Source organism: Rhinoderma darwinii, chromosome 4 (assembly GCF_050947455.1).
Source record: "Rhinoderma darwinii isolate aRhiDar2 chromosome 4, aRhiDar2.hap1, whole genome shotgun sequence".
NCBI lineage: Eukaryota > Metazoa > Chordata > Amphibia > Anura > Rhinodermatidae > Rhinoderma > Rhinoderma darwinii.
In genome coordinates, this window is record NC_134690.1 from 318,270,827 (window position 1) to 318,295,375 (window position 24,549).

A 24,549-nucleotide genomic window follows, 5' to 3' on the forward strand; every position below is an offset into this window, starting at 1 on the left:
TATCCTTAGGACCCTATTTACCAATTTAATGCCAATAAAAGGGAATCCGCTGGGCCAGGTTTAGGGCAATTTTTGTTTTTATATTACATAATAAATGTACAAACATATTTGCAATATAGACATTATACAAGCAGGGTTGAAGTGTATATAATAGCCTTATTTCAGAATTCATCTAAATATATAAGTGATCTAAGCTTCTTTCAGTTAAACCTCTAAGGATACAGATCTGCTGTGATAGACCTACAATATATGTCGTCTATTTGAAAGCGCCTTTAATTCGAATTTCTGGGATAGATACTTCTGATACCTAACTCAATAATAATGGTTTGTTAGCTTTTTGGTGTTTCATGTTGTTTACCAACATTTTTTTCCTTTTGTCTTTACAGATACTTTTGCAAGCAAAGTGGCAGCTATTCAGGATCAATATGCTGATGCCTCCATAGGAAATGTCACTGGTAGCAACGCTGTGAATGTTTTCCTTGGGATTGGCGTAGCATGGTCCATTGCTTCCATTTACCACACAGCTCGCGGAGAGGAGTTTAGAGTCCAACCTGGCACGCTGGCTTTCTCTGTCACTCTTTTCACCATATTTGCATTCATAAACGTTGGTGTCCTGCTCTACAGACGACGGCCTGAAATTGGTGGTGAGCTCGGTGGCCCACGGACTGCCAAGCTTCTTACATCAGCCCTCTTTGCTCTTCTGTGGCTCTTGTACATTTTCTTCTCATCTCTGGAAGCCTACTGCCACATACCTGGCTTCTAAAGAAACACCCCAACATAGTAAATATATAAATATATATAAATATATGTAGAATGAACAGAGGAAAAAAGAGACATTGCCATTTCCACTTACCTGCTGATGGAATGCAACTGTAGAAGCATTTATTTTAATGGGTAGGAGCAAGAATTTAACGTTTCTTACCCGGGGGCATCATGTTGAACTAGGCATTGATGCAGGGACATCTTTGCAACTGTACCTAAAACAGTGTACTATAAATGTTTGACTACTTTTATTTTTGAAATGACTAATCTGAATGCTACTTGGGCCTTTTTGTTATAATGTAAAGATGCCGGACTTACTAGTAACTATTTTTTTTGTTAATGTTGTTGGGGAGTGAGAGCCTGGGAGAGAAACTTTACTGATATTCGAATATCCAATGTCAAAATCTAATTAACCCCAGTGGCAAATAGAGAAGTAGCTTGCCAACAAGACATTGATGGGTTGAAATGTATTATTCTACAGTGTAACTCAAGGGCACTTGCTTTTGCCATGTTATATTAGATTTAAGTGTGGCTAAATGAAACAACCAAAACAAGTAGCCTTCTCCTCCCCAACTAACTGTTGCATTGTAACTAGCATGTGGTCCTCCCTGTTCTAAGTCACCAAACTACAATGAGTCTTTCCTGTTTGTGCTTTGCCTACATAAAACAATAACCCTATTACAAGCCCCATTCTGGTCTGTTATCGCTTAGACCACATCCAGAGCCATCCATGCAAGAGTCTTCTGGGCACCTATCCATCCATGACCATAGTCATGTCTTGGAATGTCGTTGTTCTATGTGTACTGATGTGCATGAATGAAAAGTTTTTGTGTATGCTATAGCTTAGCGATTATCCCCATTTACCAATGTTGATTGAATGTGAAAGACATAGATGTGTTTTGGGTTTTTTCCGTTACTTGTTTTCTTTCTTTGTAAGGTTTAGGGGTTGTGTATTGGGTAATATAGACAACCTTTGTAAATTCATCATAGTTCTGTACAAGGTACAGTACAGTAGGGCAGCATAGAATTAATGAAGGATGTGAAAGCCTCCCTATTTGCATTGCCCTTTGAAGGGTTTCATGCAGATATTTAAAATACCAAAAATGTGCCTAGGAAATTAAAGAATTATTTAAGGACATATTTATTAGAATTTATATATTTTACAGTAACAAATAGAGGTTATGGATTGCTACTAGTGGGTTTTATTTTAGACATATCACCTTTCATTATTATAGCACATTTTCCACAATTATTATTATTATTTTTTGTTTTAAAAGCAGTGCCATTGCCTTGTAGTTAAAACTGGATTTTTTAAATAGCATTTCTAAAGGGAATTTATAGGTCTGAAGCCCTAAGTAGCCATCATAAGTATACGTTGGTCTCAAATTTCTTAATAGAAATAGGCATACATATATATATATATATTTCTATATCTGAAATATATTACATATAACACTATTCACTATTTTGAAGTCCAGTTATTAGTCTGAAAGTGCAGCAAATGTATGATTTTGTTGCCAAGAATTACATTATTAGATTACTAGCGCAATATCCGCATTGGATGTATTCTAAAGGAAGGTTTGCCATATGTATATATTGTTACAAGGAATCCATTGAAACATCTAAACTCGCTACTGTGCACTGTAACACCCCCGGAAATAACATGCATTATTAATTACACCATGGAGTGCTCCTACACTTCACTTTACATGTAGACTATGCCATACTTACCTTATATAAAGGATGTACTGGTGAATAGCTGTAACAGTCTTGACCTCTTCTTAAAAACTATTACGGATGAGGCCGATTTTGTAAACTTCATTAGTAGATGCTTTGTATACCCCCTCCTCTATAGTTGAACATCATTGTCAACAGCTATGTTAGGACCTATGTCATGTATATGGTTGATATAAACACCTACATAGTGTCAAACTAATATACGGTGGCCCCTCAAATTACAATTTCAATATATTTTGCAACAACCATTATAACGTGAAAATATTGTAACTTAAGGCCATAAAGATTAATTGCAACAACCATTGTAACGTGAATATATTGTAACTTAAGGCCATAAAGATTAAAGAATAGTAAACAGATAACTAATAGAGATGAAGAAAATACGTACATATAAAAGTTAGAAAGAGTGGCTAGAAGCTGGTGAATCACTTTCAATGTTGAGAACAGGAGCTCTATTAGGCTCCTGTGTACAGTAAAAAAATAAAGCCCCCCTCAGCTGGTGTCCAAAGGAGCAACCTTTCCTGGCACATATAGAGAGTAGTAACAGTACATGTAGTACAGGTAGAGAGTAGTAACAGTACATGTAGTACAGGTAGAGAGTAGTAATAGTACATGTAGTACAGGTAGAGAGTAGTAACAGTACATGTAGTACAGGTAGAGAGTAGTAATAGTACATGTAGTACAAGTAGAGAGTAGTAACAGTACATGTAGTACAGGTAGAGAGTAGTAATAGTACACGTAGTACAGGTAGAGAGTAGTACAGCCAGTACGTGAGTTTTATTAACAAAGCGCCCCCGCCCCCAACATGATGCGCAAATTCCTAGCTGTTTAACCAGAAAAATTTCCCTGCTGACTGGATGGATCTTACAGCCAATCGCATGTCCTGGAGATAGTCAATGCCTAGGCATAGTATATTGAATGTGGTTCAAGTCACAATGGCTATTGTAACCTGATGGACCACTGTATTTAAAATGCCTATTGTGATGACTAAGAGTTAAGGGCCACTCTAATAATTCACTTCTCACTTTAATATTTAAACTCTTCAGGCGAAAATTATGTGTACAATATATGAAAATCTTCCGGCCAAGAAAGATCAGAAAACATTGGCAGAATGATTTCTTTCCAATCTCGTACAGTATCTCAAGGTTCAAAATGAATTGATTCCTTGGTATAATTTTTCAATGAAGCTTCTGCCACCTTTAATCTTACTTCAAACCACAAAGTTACATCTTCCTGTCAATATCTTAAACGCTACGTACAAATTCAGCCTTATGTGACTATAGCGTATTTACCATTCCGCAAGATTCCAATTACAAATGGTACCCGTACAAATTTCCATTTCACTTGCATAAAATGGAACTTTACCTGTGGCAGCTTTTTACGCACAAGTTTGAAAACCATATCATAATAATGAGAACATTTTAACATTCTAACACCTATAACAATAAATTAAACTATATTTATTATTCAGCTGCAAACTGCCTGAAATTGCTACAGACATATAGAGCCTCATGTATGAAAACTAGTGCAGATGAGAACTGGAGGTGTTGGCCATAGCAACCAATCTAATTGCAGCTTTCATTTTCAAACCTGCCTTGAAAAAATAAAAGCTAATTCCTGATTGGCTCCTTTGAGCAACGCCTCCAGTTCTTGCCTGCACTAGTTTTAATACATGGGGGGGGGAGGGGCTATTAAATGCCTACAAGAAAGACAACATGGATGATATGTCATGCTGTCTTTAGTTTACCACATCATTTGTAGTTATTACACTGAATGATAATTAAGAATAAAAAAAGTATATTATCTCAAATTAGACATATCATAAAACTCGTTAATTATATTTAGAGAAACAAAAAGATTTCAACAGACAAAATGCATTGATTGTCGTTTGTAAAGAATTTACACGATCAAGGTTCTTCATAGGCAAACATTGAAATTTTTTTTTGTATAGTGTCACTTACATGATATGGAAATTTGTAACTTCACAAAGATAATTAAGCATTTAATGCCGGGAAGGTACTTGGTGACAGAGCAATAGATGCAATAGTTGTAAACAGGGAAACCTTTTAATTCATGAATATATTATATTAATTTGAGATACTTTTTATTTGCTTATTATGTTTTATCAGTCATTTAAAGACATTTATTTTGGCTAAACATTAGCTTTAATGACAATGTCAAAATTGTTATTGAATTGGGACAATTCCAGATAAGTGAAAGACCAAAATTGTGCCCACCCCCTGCTCGTGCTGACTCCCTCTCGCAGCCCCCCATGATTTGCAGCTGTTACATAATATCTTCAGCACTGCTGATCCAGGGAAAGAGACATTATTGGGATTGGGTAAAGGGTTGTAATGGGATTATAAAAATATGTCTGCTTTCTTCCACAGCTGTCCACAGGTTGTGTGTGGTATTGCAACTCAGCCCGATTTACGTCAATGAAGCTGAGCTGCAATACCAGACATAACCTATGGACAGGCGTGGCATTGATTCTGGAAGAAATAAAACATGTTTTTCTAATCCTGTACAGCCCCTTTAAGCATCACTTTGATCTAATTCCTGCCCTTTGGCTTGGGTGAGAAGTGGTTTTGGCATCGTCTTTCAGGGTCTTAAAACAATAGTCTGGCCTGCCTGTAATGGAATTACAACACTGTCATTGGACTTCCTTGGACTGGTCAGGTATAAAGAGAATATTTGATCATATTTTAGAAATTCCTATACCTAAGGCAATTATATAACCCAAATAGAAATCTAGAAATATTTTCAATGTTAATACATTAGTCAAAAAACCTATGTGCCGGCACCTTTCCTTCTGAGATAAAAGTATGTTTATGCCAGCATATACGTAATTGAAATAAAATCCAGATGGCTGAAATTCATACCAGTTAAAAACTTATTGTACGATGCCAAGAATTTTAACATCCCTGCTGGGAATTATGTTCCTTTTTTTTTTTCCAGCTTTATATAAAATAGAAAAATATGAAAAAAAATACAATTTTTTTACAATTAACATACAAAATGGCTCTTCAAACTTTAAATATATCATAATCAAAGATTACTGGCAAGGTCTATATTCTAAATTTACTACTATAAAACTGAATCAGTATAAAATAGACATTTTATGTTTTACATTTTTAGTTATAGAAATACTAAATTCTGCACTTTTGTCTGTTGTTTTGGTTTTGATTTCACTTTTGTCCTCGCAAATATTACATTCATATCTTGAGAACACTGCTTACTGCTAATAATGCATGCTTATTTTACCTGGAATAAAAAAATGAAAAAAAAAAAATGTTGCAGTTGGGGATAGGGTCAATCTTTTTTTTTGCCTTGCTTAGGTTCTGGAATTAAAAAAATATTAAATTAATCTCAGTACACAGGGTTTCATGTTTTTTTGGGTTATACAAATTAAAACTTTTATTTTTTTATTTTAAACATTATAGTGTGTTTTGTGCACCAATGTAAGATTAAGCACGTAGACTGTGATAATTGTTTGTGGTTCACGTTCAAATGACATCATCACAATATAAATGAAAACTCTGAGGTTTATTGATGACATATGATACTGTACATATAATGTATTATCAATTTTCTTTGTCAATTGGCACTTTTATTTTATTTTTTGCTTTCATGCTTATAAAAATAAAAACAAAAAAAAGAATTTGTTGTGAGAAACATTTTTCATATTGTATAACGCTGCCAAAAATATTCAACATTTTTACCTTGGGAAAAAAATTATTGGATTTCAGCTACTTTATTAAGATTAGCATTACAAAGTGAAGCATATTTCCACATTATTTTAACGCCATTAATTACATTATGGGTTATAGGACTGGTTAGCAAAAGGTTAGTAACCATAAATAATATTGAAAAAAAAAATCATGTAAATTATTTAAAAAAAACATTATACTATATCATATTAATGGGAATATGTTGAATTGGTGATGCAATACTAGCCAATGTAAGTGCATTCTCCAGAAATTGCCATTTTTGTTTCCTGAATGTTTGTCGCCATGCAACAGCTTCATCTTCATATTCTATATCATTGTAAAGAATTTGCAAAATAGTTTTTCAATTTAAAGGGAACCTGTCAGTCACATAATGCTGTCTTCACTGATGTTGTGACGGATTTTCTAATTTTATTGGTCTGTCACTTATGTGCTAATGTGAACCCTTTTATGGGAACTTACATTCAGTGCCCAGTCAGAGATAAGTCTGATGTATTCATGAGCTTTTACTAGCTCCCCCCCCCCCACTTTATGCTGATTGACCGGGAGACATCTGTCAATCAGAAGAGTGGGGCCTGTAAAAAGTGGGTGGGGCTAGACTCCTCTCTGGCGTTGCTAACGGGCATGACAGGTTACCTTTAAGAAAAACTATATTATGATCAACATATTTATTCACTTTTTCTTTTCCATGTGCCTGTATTATTTTAGACCAATTTTTTTTATTATTTATAAAAAATTTCCACTGTTCATAGTAATTAAAACAAATTAATTAGAAACCGAAATTGCAGCATAGTTTTTATGTCTTGGGTACAGAGAGGTGTATTTTACGCAGCATTGGGTTTACCTAACATAATTACTGTACTTGCAATTGTCTAAAACGTAACATTTATTTTATACTAAATTTAAAATTCTAAATAAATGGAGGTGCTGTGGCCAAAAAACAAACCAGTAAAAAGTCTTTACTGTAGGGGTTCCACTAGAAAACTGTGCTTAGGTATCTATTCTGTATACACCAGTCAGGGGCTTCTAGCACCCAGTTAGTATCTAGGTTCACATTTTAGCTCTTAGATAACACTACATGTCCCTATTAAGTCTGGGAGATCCTGACCCATTGGGGTACCGTTCTTATGTACACAGGATTGTATGGTGATCTAAGTCCTGGTCTGTAGAACTGCAGGAGGATTAGATATTGCAGCTGTAATTTGAATGTTAAAATGCGCCTGTATTATGACTGTCTGAAAATGGCGTTATCTTGACATTTTGGGACGGTGTTCAGCAGACATGAAATTTCAACCAATGCTTTAAACGGACACAAACAATTAAATAAACCCCAAGATGTATCTCATGTATGTCAAAAACAGAAGAAGAATCCTTTCATAGGGCAAACTATCTTAGAAAATTTAGTGAGTGAAGACTCGTTGAGCAAAAATAAAAAATAAATACCCTTTTCAGGCAGGTCCATATTCTGCATCTGTCTTTGGTTTATACATTACCGCACAAATCACACTAGTATACCTACAGCAAAATAGCAATGAAAAAATGGAGGAGTGGGATAAGTCAAGAGTACAGTACTTTTCACCATACAAAAGATATTTCCTTTGATACAAATTATATTTTAGTGTTTAAAAACCAACAAAAACATTGGAACACTCATCAGAGGCCAAATTGTTCTGTGTATGAGGAGGCCTTATGTTTGATAAATAATTACAGCAAATATATGTGACTAGTTATCATATCAAAATATCAAATATAAAAGCCTAACAGTTAAAGTCAATCTCCACTTTCTATATTACCCAAGGTTCTCCTGAGCTGGGCTTAGATTACCATATGTTAGTTCGATACAGCAAAGGGTTAGGGTGGTTTAGGTTGGGTGTAGATTGCACTTAAAGTAGCTCTTATGAGATAACTGAAAACATCTGTACAGATCTCTTCTGCAGAGTTTTCCTTCAGCAGGTCCACCCCCCTTCAAAAATGAACAGATTCAAAGTGAACACTAAGTGGGACATCAGGCTGAATTTCTTCCATGACACTATTTCCGTAGTTCAGGCCTGAAAAGACTCAGCAAATGATCATCCAATAATCACTCCTCTATACATATAGAAAATGAAATTATTTTTAAAAAAGATCTGCAACAAAAATTAATTTGGAATTAATTCACTATTTTAATGATATTAAATTACCATAAGTCCTCTTAATGTCTATATTATATCTATAACACCCAACCTAAACCACCCTAACCGATGTGGCTTTGCTGTATCGAACTAACATATGCTAATCTAAGCCCAGCTCAGGAGAACCTTGGGTAATATAGACAAATTAAAAGTGGTATCCGGGACTGTAAAAAGATTTTTATTTAAAATATAGGAAAACTTTCAAATATAGGATACATTTATTTTTTCCTGTTTAGAATATTTCAATTGTTGCCTTATCCCATGGCCATATGCAAACATATTACTACAGATGTGTCCACATGATGTGAGGCCCATAGTGGCACGAGATACAATCATGTAACCATGTTGAATTTAGGCTGTGCTTACCACAGAAATACCAGGAGTTCTTGACAACCCATTTAAGTAGTTTTGATTCCTGTATTTGTTTAAAGTATTTAAAAAATAGTAATTGCATATTTTTTTATCTATATTTTTATATATTTTTTCCCATATTCAGTAAATCTTAAATACTTATTTCTTGTTTCTAAACGCAAAAAACTTTTGTAACAACTGGAAACTATTTGCAATTGAAAAATGTAAATGGAGAAATTTAATTACAAGTGGGTAGTAAAGCCTACAATCACTTCCAAAACCGAGGTCTGTAGATAATTTAGCAAATTTTCCCCACAGCAATCCTTATTAATAAATGTCAAGACTCTTTAACAATAAACAGTACAATACTTTGGGAATGCTGTTAATATCCAGTGTAGATTGGTACCTTATGAGCCAAAGAAAGTCAAGTACAGTCAATTAAACACCGACATATACTCTGAAGTTAAGGAAGGGAGGAATAGAATGAGGAATCAAGCTTTACGGAAGTAAAAGATTTGGAAGTACTGTATACTATCCATCATGGAAGCTTTCACATTGAAGTTAGATTACAAAAATACTGTCTGACATTGAAAAAAATAGTGTTTGTCATTAAATGTAAAACAGTATAACATTGGAAAGTTGGGATATTTTTGTCATTTTTACCAAACGTCTCCAGATTTCAAATTTTTATTCCTGGATTTTTTTGGTCTCTAAAAAGTATATGTTTAATTAGATCTCTATATAGGCATTTGTCCATGTGTGAGGCATAAATTAAAACCTTGCGAAAAGAAAAAGCTAAAATTTCAACTTGAGAATCAATAGAAACCTATTATTATAATCATACCAATCATGCAATCAAATCTTAGTTGACTGTGGTAATGTTCAGTCATAAACATTATACAGCACACAAGAAAATGGCCACAGCACACTGTAAACACTAATGCCACCTAAGCCACTAAATATAAATAAAGATGCATTACTGCTAAATCTACTTACAATAGAGAGGTTCTTAGCGCACATTTTGATCAAATTGTGTGAGCATATAGGTCACCAGGTGACCTCTATAAGGTGGGAACCTACACTGCACCCAGAACTGGGACTAAACCTACATATTCTTGGGAAAGGTAGGAACCAGCATTAAACTAATTAAAATTACCCAGGGCAGATTGGGAGGAGTGCAAGATCAAAAATGGAGGCAGTCACTCACCCCTCATAAATGAATCACATAAACAACACAAAAGTTTGAACAGCACATAATATTTAGTGGCTTAGGTGGCATTAGTGTTCACAGTGTGCGGTCGCCATTTTCTTGTGTGCTGTATAAATTTGCAGTCACAGGCGTTATTGCACCTGTATACACGTTTTGTTTCATTTTGTTGGAATGTGCTGTTCAAACCTTTGTGTTGTTTTTCAGGATTAAAAAATTGCTGGACTATCCTTAGGCTGGCCTATCAATGCTTTAATCCCGGAAAATCCTTTTAACCTTTCCAGTGAAATTGGGATCTTCCCCCTTCCATTTCTCACTTTCCTGCTCATATTATTCCCTAATGACTTACATTCACACAATAACGATTACTTCATTAATCAAAAGGCATGAACATTATTCTTATACTACATAGAAGCCCCGACCTCACAGAATTTGATGAGCTTGTTTAACAGCAAGAGTTTTAGCAAACCTCCCTGTACTGGGACTATACTACTGTAATCTCAAAGATTTGGGTGTTAGGCATCATCCAAATACCCATAATAATTCTCTGTACAGGAGCCATAAATTTAGCGCCAAGAAAGAGTTGGGAAGTTTTTACTTTGGAAAGGATTCCCTGCCTTTTTTGAAGAGATCTAATCACGTTCTTAGAACTAAATAAACAACTTCATAGAGAGCTCTATTATTGCTGACTAAATGAGGCCTTATGTTGTAATATGCTGCGATTGTATAATTATAAATTAATAAAGGATAATCATATTTACGGGTTTTCCCTTAAAATATGCCATAAATGTTTGAGAGTTGTGGGCTGCATCTCTGGGGAGAAAATAGTGGTTCCATGACCCAAGTTCAGCCTGATGAGATGGCCGGCAACCACCACCAACCATGAATGGCGAAGGGACCGTGCATGTGGAACTCTCTACTCCAGATAGGTGGGATTCCCAAAGGTGGGACCCCAATCTATCAGACATTATGGCTCAACTTGTGTATTTACCATACATGTATAAGTTTTAACAAACTGTTTAAATAGGAAGTAATGTTTCAAATAGTAAATATTTATTTTTAAATGGTACATTTATCTTACTAAATATAATACTGTGGATATATGGGAGAATGACAGATATATCATTTTAAGTATGAGACTTTGAGATAATCTAATATGTATCGTACATTTCCTCCTCATCGATCATTCCACAGGTGGCCCGCTAAGACTTTAGTCTCCATGGAGGATCTTCAGGAAGCCATATGAACACTCCACCTCCATCTGTCAATGTAAATGATAAAGCTAGTCTCTTCCCCTAGAAGAAAGCTTGAATTGCTGTGCATTCACCTTGTGAATCTGTACTGCAGTGTCAAACTCTTTTAGCTTTCATAATTATTTGCCCTTTCCTAAAATTTCAGTCGTGTTCCAGTAACCCATGCCAGGCTATCAATCAAAGAGACACGGAGATGTAATTAAATGTTGTTACAGGAGTTCTTAGTTAATCCCTTGAGAGGAGATTAAAATGAGTATGGGCTTCAGCGTTAATTCCATCTGTTTGCTCCATGGTGCACTGCAGAACACATCATCTTCCTGTGCTTAGTCATTTACCATGGACTATTTTTGCCAGGTCCTGGGAGATTGTCATGTGACATTTACTTCTAGAAATACATGAACTTATACATACATATACATAAAATGAACACTGGATATAAATTTTTACTGCTATAAAATACGTCCTGTTTAATACTCGCTGTAGACATAAAATAGTTGTTATTTGGCCAACACCAAGGTCCCTCAACTCTCCTAAAAACATTCACATTTCACTCAGTGGATGGCAGGGAGATAAGTGACAAATGAACACCGCCGACAACGCTTATGTTTGGAATTTAAAAGTCCAACATCTCAGATCCTTCTCAGTTGGGTAGACCATATATACATTCGATTTTTAGTATATCATGTCGTAATCATCGGGATCCAGCAACAGCTTTATTCCAGCTAAGAGATGAGATTGTACCCTGAACCACTGTATTTTTACAAACATCTGCCTCACTCTGACAGTTGATCGCACATATGAATACAGCTACCACCACTTCTATACAAGTGGGTAGAGATCTTAAATTGTTACCAATAAGCCACATCCTTTGTTAATAAACAGTGCCCGGAACATTTGGGTCTCTGCGTGACCAAGTTTGCCATTAAGTATTCCCTTGAAAGTAATTTACCATGGTAACGAATTCTATAGTAGAGAGGAAATAATTACATGGATTATACAGTAATTAGGCACGTGCCTAAGGCAACATTGCTTTTGCTGAAATATACACTATATGTATATGTACTATTTATATTGTTTTGTTTTTTCCTTTCTTTTTTGCCAACTAATCAAGGTGTGTCCCGCTAGTGGCTATTTTTAGTGGAGTACTGAGCTAGATGGACCTTTGGGGCCCTGTTATACTAGCCTGGGCCCACCGGAGGATCCTCTGGTAATCTGGTGGTCCAGTCTGACCCTGCTTATGTACTATAGCTCACGTGTTCCACTGATATCATGTACAAAAAGGTGAAAATGTATGCATGCTAAGAGTATGATTTTACGGAATGGCCTACATAATAGAAAACTTACTAATGGCGAAAGTGACTTGTGGAAAAATGGCACTGTCCTATATTATTATATTAGCTCCTACCCTTGTTGAACATGTTTTCTTCTGCTAAGTATGGTACTAATGGAGCACTTCAGGTCATCTATATAAATGTGTATGTATATGATGCATGGCTGTATTAGAATGGATTTGATGCACAATAACACATGAACTCATTGAAATGGCTGACCTGGTAACTGTGCATTTAAGGTTTTGAATGGCTGCCTTACTGTTTTGACTTACTATGATTATTTAAAATAATTTCCTACTATACCCTGCTGCTTGTACCAATGTAACTCAGCTATGCCAATTGCATTCCACTATATTCAGCAAACCATTAGTGTATGTGCTCTCATACCCATTCCATTGCTAAACATAATAAACCCCATATAAAGAATATGTGACCAGAAGACTTCTAGATAAATTTTCAGGGATAAGTAACAATATACAACCTCTTGCTTTCTATGGCTACTATGTATACAACGATTCCCAGGTTAAGATATTTTATTTTGATATATGTATATAGTGTACTTATGACATAAGCGTATTATATTGTGCTGTAACTTTGCTTTATCTCTTTATTTCTGTATCTGTACACTAAAACAAAAGCCATAATCTTATTTTTATTATATTAGCAGGAATGAACGTGGTGTGAGCCTCTAGGACACGACTATGCTTTAAATAACATAAACACACATCTATGTAATAATGGGTAAAAGGCTCCGGTGTTGATTTCAGTAATCTCCGTTGGCATTATTTTGGCAGTGGTTAATGCCTTCATTAAAGTGATTTGAGTGGAACACTTGCCATTTAAGCAATCAGTTGATTGTACCCTATGAGCTACAGTATATTCAGCGTTATCAGCTATCAAAGATGAAGGCAAAGGGGAATTTATTGATTAAATTAAAAGTAGTGTTTTGACATTGCTATGATCCTCCTGCGTAAATGGATTCAGCTAAAATGAGCTTAGAGCTTGTGTTTTATACCAGTTGAGAATACATAGAAATCTCTGAAAAGATAAATGTTTATAGATACCGTATATTAAATAAATTAGGTTAATACATTTATATTATATTACATGGGGAATGTAAATAAGTTATGTATAAAAAGGTTACTGCATTTTCTTACAAATATTTGGTATGAGATGGGTAGGGAACATCAGAGCGCATACCAAAATTAACTAAATTATGATGGACTCCCTTTATACTTAGCATATGGGACAAGATACCTCTTGCTATATGCGTGTGGGGGCCAAAGCATCCATTTCTTTTATTCCTATATCTAGAGATGCCATTTTTGGAGGAGCAGTTTACGCTCCTGTCTAAGTTTAGAATTAGCAAAGTAGCAGGAGGGCTGTTTAAATCTTTACATCTCTGCCAATTACAGAGGAGGTTGGCCCAAAATGTATAAACCAAAGTCAGAAGTTGGCATCCCATCTTCTATGTGTGTTCCTGACCTGTCTTGCTTGTTTAGAAAGCACCACTTATCATGGATTCTTAATTTACAAATTCAACTTTGTAACAAGCTGGACTAGACATGAGAACCATTCTGGTCTTTAATATACAATTTAGGCTCTAATGTACTGATTTTAATTTCGCCTGGGGAAGCAGCAAAAATCAGATGAATGAGTCCAAGTCTGCCAGAGCGAGGGCCACTGCGTGTGGTGTGGCCCTGCTTTATGATGTCCTAATAAGCCCTAATAAGGCATATGGAATCGGACAACCCCTTTAAAATGTAGTGAAATACTCAATTCCAGTAGTTATCAGGAATTATTAGGAATTCTCAACCAATTTTTAAGAAAACATATGTAGCAGATCTGATTTTGTCATTGAATAGTTTTGTGCACCATGATAACTCAGAAGGTTTTATTGCAAACTCCTCATTGAGATACCAAAATGAAATGGGTTGTTTCAAATGACAAACTCAGCTCTGTGTTTTATTTTTTTGGGAAATAGTCTTAAATTCTGTATTAATCAATACTGAGCAGCCTAGTAATGAAACAACTGCTGATGTCTTCGTTGCTCAACCCACTTTAATTGCGGCCATTTTTGACAGGAATTACCCAGAATCCCACCACCTTTACTCTTAATAATGGATGTAATAGCAAGTTTCTAGTTTATAAATTTGAAACGTTTTTTATCATTTTCAAAGAGGTTTTGGTTGACGATGTTTACAGGACGTCTGAAAAACTCTAAATGTAATGGTATCTGCTTGTTGAGATTGTATGTATGTCTTTTTTTTTCCAAATGTGTGTGAATAAAGCTTCTAGCTATTCTATATACAAACTGTACTGCCAAAATCACTATGCTTAATGTATTCTACTTGTTTGGACTAGACAATTGGAGTGAAACGTATTTGATGTTAAAATATTTTTTTTTACTTAAAAAAATAAAAGGTTGTTACTCCAGCCTACTACAATGGGTTCTAACTTTTATAGAAACCAGCAAGTGGGGTGAATGCTTATGCATGATATGGATTTTCTAAATATAAAGAATGTATAATCAATGGATTTCTTTTACTTTGGTCTGGAGTTTGTAAGTTATGGATTAGTAATGCCTATAGCAACTGTGGGACCATAACCCCCTATACACAAGCAGGTGCTAGGGTTCCTAATAGCACAGCTCTTGTGTATCATATGATAGCGCATATTGAACTTAGTAATCACTGTGCATTTTGTTATTAATTTATTAGAAGACAACCCTTTAATAAACTGTGCTGATTACAGTCATATGGACTATATATTTTCTTGGACTGCTACCCATAAGTGATTGAAATCTATTGCCAAGTCTGTTATAGAATCCCAAAAAACAAAAAAAAAACAAAAAAAAAAAATTTTTCCTGCATGCTGCCTGACGTATGTTGTGATTTGCAATGTACGATTTATAAGGACAATAATAATATTAAAAGCAATTACTAATGTGTCATCATGGTCTATGTATACCTAGTGCTGTTGTTTGTCTATATCAGTAGAGCTTTCTATCATTTGTGTATATTGTGGCAAACCTTTTTACCTTGTATCACTGTAATATGTTACCCTACCCTTGCTTGGAATGGTCCGTTGTGTAAAATTCATTGTCCATCACTTGGCACCTTTCCTAACACTGAAATATAAATGTTTGTAAATTCTTCATTCACTTTGTCTCTTTGTTTGTATCTCTGCTATGGTTTTTGTCAGTCTCCAAGTCTGTAATAATAATAATAATAATAATAATAATGTACCTTCCCTGTATTATACTCCTTCATTTCTACCAGTGTTTCCATTTGTATAGTTACATAATTATTATAGTGTTAAAATACAGTTGATACATTGAGACTTCTTTATGAACTACAGTGAAAAGCAATAGCAACAAAGCAAGTCAGCTTTATTTAGTAACCTGCAGCGGTAAAATGACAGCTGGAATCTGATTGGTTGTTATGGGTAACTCCTTAACTGTTCTTTGCAATTTGTCCAGTAATCATTTTACAATGTGTGTTAATCCGTGTTTCGTGGGAGCTTTTGTTGCTTGGGAACATAGGTAGATTTGGTCCCAATGACACACGACCCTTATGTGCATTTTAGTCACATATTGTGGGCCGCATATATCTGTGTTGAATGCCATATCTCAGATCTAGTTTTCCCCTAGAAGCACTAAAAGAAAACATAGTCTGATGTATGTTATCTGATGAGCAGGCTTCTTTTATGTGGACTCCACTTAAAAAGATCAGACTATACCGTTCTAATTTTATACAATGGTATGAATAGCTATGTTGAAATGCATCAGCACTGTTTTCAGGATTCATTGGATACGGATCACAAATAGGGTCATCAGCATAACACCCTACTGTTAAACGGGCACAAATGAAGCAAAAGGGCAGAGGCAGTATCAACCGAAGAGTGACAATTGAGTTACTAGATTAAATTTTCCACAAAATCTTAAGAGCAATTAAATAAATTATTATGTATAATATGTAGAGCTATATACAGTCACGTGAAAAAGCAAAAACACCCCCCCCCCCACAAAACCTTCATTCAAACAGTATATAAAGATAAGGGTGATGTAATTGCGCAACAAAACAATAAAAAATTGACTGTGCAATAATTTATTATAGTAGTTTCTTTACAGCACTCTGACGCTTGGCATTGTGCTTGGTGATGTAAGGCTTGCATGAAGCTGCTTGGCCATGGAAACTCATGCCATGAAGCTCCCGTCACACAGTTTTTGTGATGTTAATGCCAGATGAGGTTTGGAACTCTACAGTTAAAAAGTCAGCAGACTGTTTGCAACATTTATGTACTATGCACCTCAGTGCTCGGCGACCCCCTTTTTTAACTTTATGTGGTCTGCCACTTTGTGGCTCAGTTGCTGCTGTTGCTAAATGCTTCCACTTTGCAATAATACCACTCACAGTTAATTGTGGAACATCTAAGGGTATGTTCACAAGGCCTATTTTTAGCCGTTTTTCGGGCCGTAAGCACCCGAAAAACTAGCTGAAAAATCGGAAGCAGAACGCCTCCAAACATCTGCCCATTGATTTCAATGAGAAAAACGGCGTTCTGTTCCGACAGGCCATCTTTTTACGCGGCCGTTTTGAAAAATGGGTGCGAAAAAAAAACGCCGCGAAAAAGAAATGCAGGTCACTTCTTGGGACGTTTTTGGAGCCGTTTTTCATAGACTCTATTGAAAACAGCTCCAAAAACGGCCGTAAAAGACGCATCGAAAATCAAGAGTGGCTTTAAAAACTTTCGAAAATCAGGAGCTGTTTTCCCTTGAAAACAGCTCCGTATTTTCAGACGTTTTTGACTCAGCGTGTGAACATACCCTGAGAGGAAAGAAATTTAACAACCTGACTTGTTGCAACGGTGGCATCCTATTAAGTGCCACACTGCAATTCAGTGAACTCTTTAGAATTACCTATACTTTCACAAATGTTTGTAAAGGCAGGATGCATGAAAAAACGGTGATTTATTCAAGCCAACATATAGCAGTGCAACGCTTCAGTCCAACATTAGGAATGTTTTCTAGCATATATATTTATTTTGTGTGTGTATATATATATATATATATATATATATATATATATATATATATATATATATATATATATATATATATATATAGTGCATTCGGAAAGTCTTCAGGCCCTTTCAGTTTTTTCACATTTCATTATGTTGAGGCCTTATGCTAAAATAAAAAAAAAAGATAAATTTGCCTACCGGCAAAAAAGCCCTGTTTTCCAACTATCAAAATTGAAAATAATAAAGTATTTATTTGATTTATGCAACGAAGCCAGACTACATAGACATAAAAACAAGGTCCATTGCTGACTGCATAAGCACAGTGCAGAGTATAGGGAGCCTAGAGTCAACGGCTGCAGCACGTTGCACACCGCTCACAATTTGATTCAAGGAGTCAGCAGGACTAGTGTTTAAAATTGAAAAGGAAGCCCCCCCCCCGACATGTTTCGCTACGATGTAGCGTCTTCAGGGGTATCGGGGCTACTGACAGCGCGGCGAAAAGTCCGTGCTTAAATGTATATTGAGGTTGCTCCACGTGTTCCCCTGATTGTCTATTGGCAATCAGAAAGAGGGCTAGGGACGAGCCCTCTGATAAATGATAGACGTCCCATACTACCAATTGCCGAATAGTTAGGATAACCAATGGGGATAAGATAAAGTGCGCAAACGCACTGAAGTAAAAGCAGATAAGATACTGCTGATAGTGCTGATAGTAACTGCATGTTATCGACGCGCATTCGCAACAGCAGCAGATAGGGTAGTAGAAAGATCCCGCATTTAGGCAGCGTAATAATAGAACTACTGTCATGGGTAGTGATGGCCAATTAGAAAGAGGGCAGAGGACGAGCCCTCTAATGAATAATGGACGTCCCACACCACCAATTGCCGGCTAGTACAGATAGCCGATCAAGTTATAATGAAGCGCACAGGCGCATAGGGATAAAAGAGAGTAAGATATTGTTAACTGTGAGTGCATGCAATCAACACGCACGCACAGTTCAGATGGAGTCGGAGGAAGAAAAAATCATCATCATCAATCCCATACATTAGACGACTATAATGATAGCAATGCTATCATGGGTAGTAATAGTTTTGGGAACAGGTAGAGCAACTATGTTACTCTATAATGTAGGAGTCCAGCAAAATGACATGGACACCACTGTGTCAGTTCCTAAGCATAGATCTAAAATTATCTAGAAGCAGTTGCTGCCCACAAATTGTAATAAATGGATCAATTAGTAGGATTAATGTCAAAGACATAAGAGTAAACGTTTAGTTCAAAAGGGGGTCAGTAAGAAGAGACATGACCCGTGGATTATTATAGTCAGGGTAGTACACTGGCAAAGTGCCATTCTAGTGGCCTGTGGCCTTGATAAGTGACATAATAGGCACATATGTTTTCATAGAAACGCGGCGTAAGTGAAACCCTCATTTAGGCCTCCTGGGCTAAGAGAGCCCAGGCGATGGATCCAACGTGCCTCCTCTTGTAGCAATTTACGGTCCAGATTCCCTGCTCTTGGACCAAGTTTCACCTGCATAACGCCCCAAAATTGCAACGAACAGGTATCTCCATCATGAGCAAAGCGTATATGTCTGGATAGGGGTGTATCCTCTCTATTGTTAATAGTGCTGAGATGTTTAGATATTCTCCTCCTTAGCTCCTGTATAGTCTTACCCACATAAAACTTGGGACAGGGACATTTGGCGATGTAGATAACCCCCTTGCTCTGACAATTAATGAATTGTCTAACCTGGTATGTTCTATTGTCAATAGGGTTAGTGAATTGTTTGATAGTAGGCATTAGATGGCAGAAGGAACAGCGGCCACATGGATGGGAGCCTATGACTGACGTCTTCAGCCAGTTTTTGGAGACAGTAGATGGTCCAGTATGATGACTATGCACCAGGTAGTCACGAAGATTCCTTCCTCTACGGTACGTAATAGCGGGAACGGATGGTACAAATCCCTGGAGATCGGGATCGGACAGAAGAATTGGCCAATGGCGTTCAAGAATCTTACGAACTTGTTGTGAGCCAGTGTCAAAGGTTCCAATGCATCTGACACTGGTAGTTCCACCAGACTCAATAGCGGCAGTTGTATGGTGTACATTCGCGGATTTATGTTCGTACAATAGATCTATTCTATTCGTGGCTCTCGCTCTGGCATAAGCTTTATGTAACCATTTCCTAGGATACCACCGAGCTGAAAATTTAGTAAGTAGACCTTTGCATTCAAGTTCAAAAGCCTCCTCATCGGAGCAAGATCGAAGATATTGCCCGATGGGTATTCCTTTTTTAAGGGCAGGAGGATGATAGCTATCCCAGTGCAGAAGGCTATTAGTCCCCCAATTTTAAACTGGGCACTAAGCGTAAAAATACTACTAATAGGTTTAACTCCTCAAAACGCAGTACAGTGCAAACAAGATCTAATACGAAATGTCAGTCACATCCGAATGCTACCACCTCCTCCTACTCTCCCTCATTATCGACTTTCTCAGTACCTGCTCCATCTACCATTGCAAGTGCACCCCCTGCGTCCCGCATAACTGCAAGTGGTTCCAGTCAAACCCCTATGGTAACCAAATGCCCTACAGGCACTACGACAAATGTAACTGGACCACCGAACACTTTTCCTTTTTTAGGAATTGCGAACCCTCGATGGAATCTGGGTTAACAATATCTTCTATGTCTCAGGTACAGAATACCAGTGACCAAATGCAATTGTTTAACATCTCCTCTGTCCATCTGAGCGACTCTCAGCTGACACTTTTACGTAAAGGCCTGTCCTTCACCCCCACTCCATTATTTGACGAGTTTACCTGGAGCAAAGATGTCAACTTATTCGCTAGAAAAATAGCTCTACATAAATTCTTCAAAAATAACACCATGAATATGGAGGATAGCAATAAAATGGAACGTAACACACTCATGGACCTTGAAAACCTACTATACGAGAATGAATTTGGACCTACCACAGCAGTCGGTCCCTTTTCATCACTACGTCCAAAATCCAAACTCACCCCACCTATCTCACAGTACGCCCACCTGGACGTCTTTGTTAAACTGGTGTGTGCTGATTTGAAAAAAATTAGACCAGACAAAAAGAGAGCACTCTCGAATCTTAGCATCATGGAGAGAATAGCTTTGGATGAACTCCGCGACAATGAACATATTACTATAAAGCCCTCTGACAAGGGGGGTAATATTGTGATTATGAACCACGATGACTATGTGGCCATGGTGCATAGATTGTTGGATGACACTACTACATACTCAATTTTGGATAAAAATCCAACTGATCTTTTCTTAAAAGAACTATATATGTTACTTAACACAGCTAAGATACAAAATATGATAAGTAACGAGGAATTTAAACGGATTTATAATTCCACCCCTACGTTAGCAACTTTCTATGCTCTGCCTAAGATTCACAAGATGGCCCGCCCAATACCAGGTAGACCAATCATATCTGGCAATGACAGTCTCACCCAGGGCATAAGTATGTACCTGGATGAGATTCTTTCGCCATTTGTCACCTCTCTCCCTTCTTACTTAAGGAACACTAAGGACACCATCAACAGGATCCAAGAGATACATGTCACTTCCTCCACCTTCATAGCCAGTATTGACGTGGAGTCACTTTATACTAATATCCAACACCAATTTGGCCTGACAGCAGTTGCACACTTTCTGGGCACTAAGGGAATTCAATTCCATACACACAATAAATTTCTCCTAACACTTCTCCAATTTCTTTTGACACACAACTATTTTTTATTTGATCACAAATTCTATCAGCAAACCAAAGAAACAGCAATGGGTACTATCTGTGCACCTACATATGCAAATCTATTTTTGGGGTGGTGGGAAGACACTATGGTTTTCACTGACACACTGGCTATCTATACTTGTCACATCCTTTTCTGGGGGAGATATATTGATGATATTCTCCTCCTATGGGATGGTGACATTAACACCTTTCATGACTTCATGCACGCACTCAATTCTAATCATATTGGTATGAAATTCACTCATGTGATTCACGAAAAAGAAATTACCTTCTGGATCTTAAAATCTCTTTGGACCCTGTTGGTGGTGTCCACACTGATATTTCACGCAAATCTACGGCGACTAATATCCTCCTGCCCTTAAAAAAGGAATACCCATCGGGCAATATCTTCGTGCTAAACGTAATTGCTCCGATGAGGAGGCTTTTGAACTTGAATGCAAATGTCTATTTACTAAATTTTCAGCTCGGGGGTATCCTAGGAAATGGTTACATAAAGCTTATGCCAGAGCGAGAGCCACGAATAGAATAGATCTATTGTACGAACATAAATCCGCGAATGTACACCATACAACTGCCGCTATTGAGTCTGGTGGAACTACCAGTGTCAGATGCATTGGAACCTTTGACACTGGCTCACAACAAGTTCGTAAGATTCTTGAACGCCATTGGCCAAGGTCCATGAGTGTGTTACGTTCCATTTTATTGCTATCCTCCATATTCATGGTGTTATTTTTGAAGAATTTATGTAGAGCTATTTTTCTAGCGAATAAGTTGACATCTTTGCTCCAGGTAAACTCGTCAAATAATGGAGTGGGGGTGAAGGACAGGCCTTTACGTAAAAGTGTCAGCTGAGAGTCGCTCAGATGGACAGAGGAGATGTTAAACACTTGCATTTGGTCACTGGTATTCTGTACCTGAGACATAGAAGATATTGTTAACCCAGATTCCATCGAGGGTTCGCAATTCCTAAAAAAGGAAAAGTGTTCGGTGGTCCAGTTACATTTGTCGTAGTGCCTGTAGGGCATTTGGTTACCATAGGGGTTTGACTGGAACCACTTGCAGTTATGCGGGACGCAGGGGGTGCACTTGCAATGGTAGATGGAGCAGGTACTGAGAAAGTCGATAATGAGGGAGAGTAGGAGGAGGTGGTAGCATTCGGATGTGACTGACATTTCGTATTAGATCTTGTTTGCACTGTACTGCGTTTTGAGGAGTTAAACCTATTAGTAGTATTTTTACGCTTAGTGCCCAGTTTAAAATTGGGGGACTAATAGCCTTCTGCACTGGGATAGCTATCATCCTCCTGCCCTTAAAAAAGGAATACCCATCGGGCAATATCTTCGATCTTGCTCCGATGAGGAGGCTTTTGAACTTGAATGCAAAGGTCTATTTACTAAATTTTCAGCTCGGGGGTATACTAGGAAATGGTTACATAAAGCTTATGCCAGAGCGAGAGCCACGAATAGAATAGATCTATTGTACGAACATAAATCCGCGAATGTACACCATACAACTGCCGCTATTGAGTCTGGTGGAACTACCAGTGTCAGATGCATTGGAACCTTTGACACTGGCTCACAACAAGTTCGTAAGATTCTTGAACGCCATTGGCCAATTCTTCTGTCCGATCCCGGTCTCCAGGGATTTGTACCATCCGTTCCCGCTATTACGTACCGTAGAGGAAGGAATCTTCGTGACTACCTGGTGCATAGTCATCATACTGGACCATCTACTGTCTCCAAAAACTGGCTGAAGACGTCAGTCATAGGCTCCCATCCATGTGGCCGCTGTTCCTTCTGCCATCTAATGCCTACTATCAAACAATTCACTAACCCTATTGACAATAGAACATACCAGGTTAGACAATTCATTAATTGTCAGAGCAAGGGGGTTATCTACATCGCCAAATGTCCCTGTCCCAAGTTTTATGTGGGTAAGACTATACAGGAGCTAAGGAGGAGAATATCTGAACATCTCAGCACTATTAACAATAGAGAGGATACACCACTATCCAGACATATACGCTTTGCTCATGATGGAGATACCTGTTCGTTGCAATTTTGGGGCGTTATGCAGGTGAAACTTGGTCCAAGAGCAGGGAATCTGGACCGTAAATTGCTACAAGAGGAGGCACGTTGGATCCATCGCCAGGGCTCTCTTAGCCCAGGAGGCCTAAATGAGGGTTTCACTTACGCCGCGTTTCTATGAAAACATATGTGCCTATTATGTCACTTATCAAGGCCACAGGCCACTAGAATGGCACTTTGCCAGTGTACTACCCTGACTATAATAATCCACGGGTCATGTCTCTTCTTACTGACCCCCTTTTGAACTAAACGTTTACTCTTATGTCTGACATTAATCCTATTAATTGATCCATTTATTACAATTTGTGGGCAGCAACTGCTTCTAGATAATTTTAGATCTATGCTTAGGAACTGACACAGTGGTGTCCATGTCATTTTGCTGGACCCCTACATTATAGAGTAACATAGTTGCTCTACCTGTTCCCAAAACTATTACTACCCATGATAGCATTGCTATCATTATAGTCGTCTAATGTATGGGATTGATGATGATGATTTTTTCTTCCTCCGACTCCATCTGAACTGTGCGTGCGTGTTGATTGCATGCACTCACAGTTAACAATATCTTACTCTCTTTTATCCCTATGCGCCTGTGCGCTTCATTATAACTTGATCGGCTATCTGTACTAGCCGGCAATTGGTGGTGTGGGACGTCCATTATTCATTAGAGGGCTCGTCCTCTGCCCTCTTTCTAATTGGCCATCACTACCCATGACAGTAGTTCTATTATTACGCTGCCTAAATGCGGGATCTTTCTACTACCCTATCTGCTGCTGTTGCGCATGCGCGTCGATAACATGCAGTTACTATCAGCAATATCAGCAGTATCTTATCTGCTTTTACTTCAGTGCGTTTGCGCACTTTATCTTATCCCCATTGGTTATCCTAACTATTCGGCAATTGGTAGTATGGGACGTCTATCATTTATCAGAGGGCTCGTCCATAGCCCTCTTTCTGATTGGCCAATAGACAATCAGGGGAACACATGGAGCAACCTCAATATACATTTAAGCACGGACTTTTCGCTGCGCGCTGTCAGTAGCCCCGATACCCCTGAAGACGCTACATCATAGCGAAACATGTCGGGGGGGCTTCCTTTTCAATTTT

General features: G+C 37.4%; 1 protein-coding gene across 8 annotated transcripts in view; it reads left to right on the forward strand.

The window, feature by feature from the left end:
• The window catches only part of SLC8A1 (solute carrier family 8 member A1), a 485,568-nt gene extending 468,986 nt beyond the window's left edge, over nucleotides 1-16,582 (forward strand). For all 8 annotated transcript variants that reach the window (XM_075862749.1, XM_075862755.1, XM_075862748.1 and 5 more), the window contains one exon: nucleotides 387-16,582. In XM_075862749.1, coding sequence (XP_075718864.1) covers nucleotides 387-763 — 377 coding nt within the window. In that variant the 3' untranslated portion in view covers nucleotides 764-16,582. The remainder of the gene's footprint in view (nucleotides 1-386) is intronic.
• Nucleotides 16,583-24,549: the final 7,967 nt, after the last annotated feature.